General features: G+C 38.5%; 1 protein-coding gene across 1 annotated transcript in view; it reads right to left on the reverse strand.

Moving 5' to 3' along the window:
- LOC107653895 (atrial natriuretic peptide-converting enzyme-like) overlaps positions 1-3,581 on the reverse strand; it is a gene marked incomplete at its 5' end in the record, with an annotated part of 25,119 nt that overhangs the window by 9,242 nt on the left and 12,296 nt on the right. Inside the window, 3 exons of the mRNA XM_016440761.1 lie at positions 104-153; positions 2,677-2,802; positions 3,052-3,169. Coding sequence (XP_016296247.1) covers positions 104-153; positions 2,677-2,802; positions 3,052-3,169 — 294 coding nt within the window. The remainder of the gene's footprint in view (positions 1-103; positions 154-2,676; positions 2,803-3,051; positions 3,170-3,581) is intronic.

Below are 3,581 nucleotides of genomic sequence, written 5' to 3' on the forward strand. Positions count from 1 at the left end.
GTGTGTGTTTGTGTGTTTGTGTGTGTGTGTGTGTGTGAGAGTGTGTGTGTGTGTGTGTGAGAGAGTGTGTTTGTGTGAGTGTGTGTGTGCTGCTCATACAAACCGTCTCTTGTACACTTCAGTGAGATCTTCTTGTATGATGGGCAACTCTGCCTGCAGACAGGAAATGATGTTGATCAGTGTCATATGATGGATTCCAAACATATTTAACATGGAGCGTGTTGTATTTTTGCAGCTGTCGTGTGTGTGCAGAAAAACACACTCATACACACACTATGGCTGCCCCCTAATAGTCGATTAATAGTCGTTAGTCGACGAGAAGGCTTGGTCAACCAAAATTTTATTAGTCGCTTATTATATATAATAATCACTTTTTCAAATAAGTAATGGCATTTTCCATGTATTGACTGACAGCTCTCCTGTCCGCATGTTACATTTGTGTTAGTAGTGTTGAACTTTCTTCCAGTGTTGCCAACTAATTTTCAGGGGAAGTTGCTAAAGGCAGATTGATTTGTTGCTAAAAGTTGCTAAATGATGTTGTCGTTGCGTGATGACGTCATTGCATAACCATTACACAAAACAGCGTTTTTATGTGGAATACACGATATTACTCAAATCTCAGCTAAAAATATTTTTTAAATGTTATTTGTTCATAAAAATATTATAAACAAAGTATTTTAATTTGTAAAAGTAACATAAGTAGCACATCTTTATGATCGGATTTGCTTAATGCACATTTGTTTGTACTATTTCTCTAGCTCTCTCCATGTTGATGTGCTGCTTGGCTGGCTAGCTGTTCAATGGTTTCCTCTTTTTGTGTAATTTAGATGAAAATATGTCTTTTTTAACATTTGAGTCACTTTACAAAAGTTGCTAAAAGTTGCCAAAAACTTTTTAAAAATAGCTAAATTTGTTGCTAGGTGCTTTTTGAAAAAAAAAATTTTTTTTGCTAGGGTAGTCTGAAAAGTTGCTAAATCTAGCAACAAAATTGCTAAGTTGGCAACACTGCTTTCTTCTCCTGCATCCTGTTCTTCATGTAATACAGAACAGCAGCACAGCTGAAGGTTTGTTTGAGCGGCGCCCTCTACTGTACAGACCTGAATTTACATTTGCTTGAAAAGGCCATTTAAAAGGCATTTTACTAGGGATGTCACAATCAGGTTTTTTGTGCAACCGATCCGTGTCATTGAATATTGAGTATCTGCCGATGCCGAGTCCCGATCCGATACTTGTATTTTCCTAGTGCTTGGTGCACAATTCAAGTACATTAAAGTTTTTAAACTCAATCCAATGTGTACAGAGTTGTGCAGAGACTTTCTCAGTGGCAGGGGTTAAAATGTAAAAAAGGGTATCTATCATCACTAATATCCAATATAACAATTACTATATAAACTATATATACTACATATACCTTCCAATAATAAAGATACACACTATCTCTCTATATATGCACACACTGTATAAAAACACTGGTAGATTTAAACATGTTGCAATGATAGACACTGCAAACAGACTGTGTGGGCACAATTATTAATAAGGTACTACTGATATAAATAAGCAGATTAATTGCAACAAAGTGAAAAAAGTTGAGATAAGGTTAGAAAGCATGAAGTTTGCGAATGTCAGAATGCCAGTCTATTGCGTCCAAAACAAGACGCAACCATAGCAATACATTATGACAATGACGTCTCAGATAGTCTGTCGGCAGATAAAAGTAAATAGTAATAAATTACTGTAGAGTGATTCCTTGCACAAAGTGCGCATCAAATACGCTAAACGATTAATCTTAAACGCGTGTGACACGCTAGAACAGACCTCATTGTTCTCGTGTGTCAAACACAAACATTTGAGCGTCTTCTTTTCATTTTAATGGTGGTGAACTGTTGTAAGTGCATACCGCCACCTATTGCATGACACCGGTATGACAGCTGACGAATCACTGGTGGATCAGGCTTAGGACAACCAATACCAATTAGTTAAAAAGAATACCTTTTACATTTACCAAAAATAGATCTTTTTAATATTAAAACAAAAAAACAAGCAAGTAATGCAATTAGTTACTTATTTAGGGAGTAATGCAATATTGTAATGCATTACTTTTAAAAGTAACTTTCCCCAACACAAGCAAAGACCTATATTACAACCCTCAACATGTTTAGACTTTGATGACCCAAAAAAAATGGGTTGGTCAGATGTAGATAAATGGATGTGAACAATTGATTTAATAATTTTGTTCCCAAATGCACAGCTAGGTCACACACACACACTCACTCACTCATTCACACACTCACACACTCACACACTCACACACTCACACACACACACACACACACACACACACACACCAAAAATAGATCTTTTTAATATTAAAACAAAAAAACAAGCAAGTAATGCAATTAGTTACTTATTTAGGGAGTAATGCAATATTGTAATGCATTACTTTTAAAAGTAACTTTCCCCAACACAAGCAAAGACCTATATTACAACCCTCAACATGTTTAGACTTTGATGACCCAAAAAAAATGGGTTGGTCAGATGTAGATAAATGGATGTGAACAATTGATTTAATAATTTTGTTCCCAAATGCACAGCTAGGTCACACACACACACTCACTCACTCATTCACACACTCACACACTCACACACTCACACACACACACACACACACTCACTCACCCTCGCTTTTCCAGCAGGCCCTGTAGAGGAAACATGTTCTGTGGATTCCAGTCTGGGTCAACATGCAGCCAGCGCCTCCGTCCCGCAGCAGACACGTCCAGCACCACGTCTGCAGAGAGAGGAGAACTGCACACACATACACACACTGCAAATCACAGCAGCAGTAACAGCACAATTAATATATTTAGACAGAGAAAGATCTTTAAGGCTTGTAATATATTAGATCAGTGTTCTTGTGTCCTGCAGTGTTTTTCTGAAGAGTGTGCATGTGAAATTAAAGTAACAGAAAGTAAATTACTGATGCGCTGCATGTTAAGAATACAGTGCAAACACGGCACACTTAAGCGATGCTGTGTGTGTGTGTACTGACCTTACCCTAAACCCATCTGTATGCACGCGACGCTGCTGAGGTTTGAGCTCCATCCATCCGCACACACCCGATACTCCAACCCAGCCTTATGCACCACCACAAATCCCTCGTCAGACAGAGACACTGCACACAAACACAACACACTCACTTACTAATGGTCACCATCTTCACCAGTGTTGTTTTTCCAACAATACACAATCTGTCTGCAGCTGCTGTATTATCAGGATGACACTGACATGATTTAAAGGGGTCATGAACTGAGAAACCAAAATTCCCCTGGTCTTTTGACGTCATTGTACCATAAAAACTTCCTGTAAGTTTCAGAACTCAAAACTTTCTCTTTAGCCTAAAAACAGCTTATATTGTAGGCAGTCTAAAACTGCCACTCTATGATGTGTGGATAAACCCCGCCTTGCAGAAAAAGATCAATGCCTTCTTCTACATCGCTGCCTGTTTAGCCCCACCCACCGATTCTATATCACTGCCTGTTTAGCCCCGCCCACCGATTCTACATCACTGCCTGTTTAACCCCGCC

Source organism: Sinocyclocheilus anshuiensis, unplaced genomic scaffold (genome assembly GCF_001515605.1).
Source record: "Sinocyclocheilus anshuiensis isolate Anshui unplaced genomic scaffold, SAMN03320099.WGS_v1.1 scaffold459, whole genome shotgun sequence".
NCBI classification, from domain to species: Eukaryota; Metazoa; Chordata; class Actinopteri; order Cypriniformes; family Cyprinidae; genus Sinocyclocheilus; species Sinocyclocheilus anshuiensis.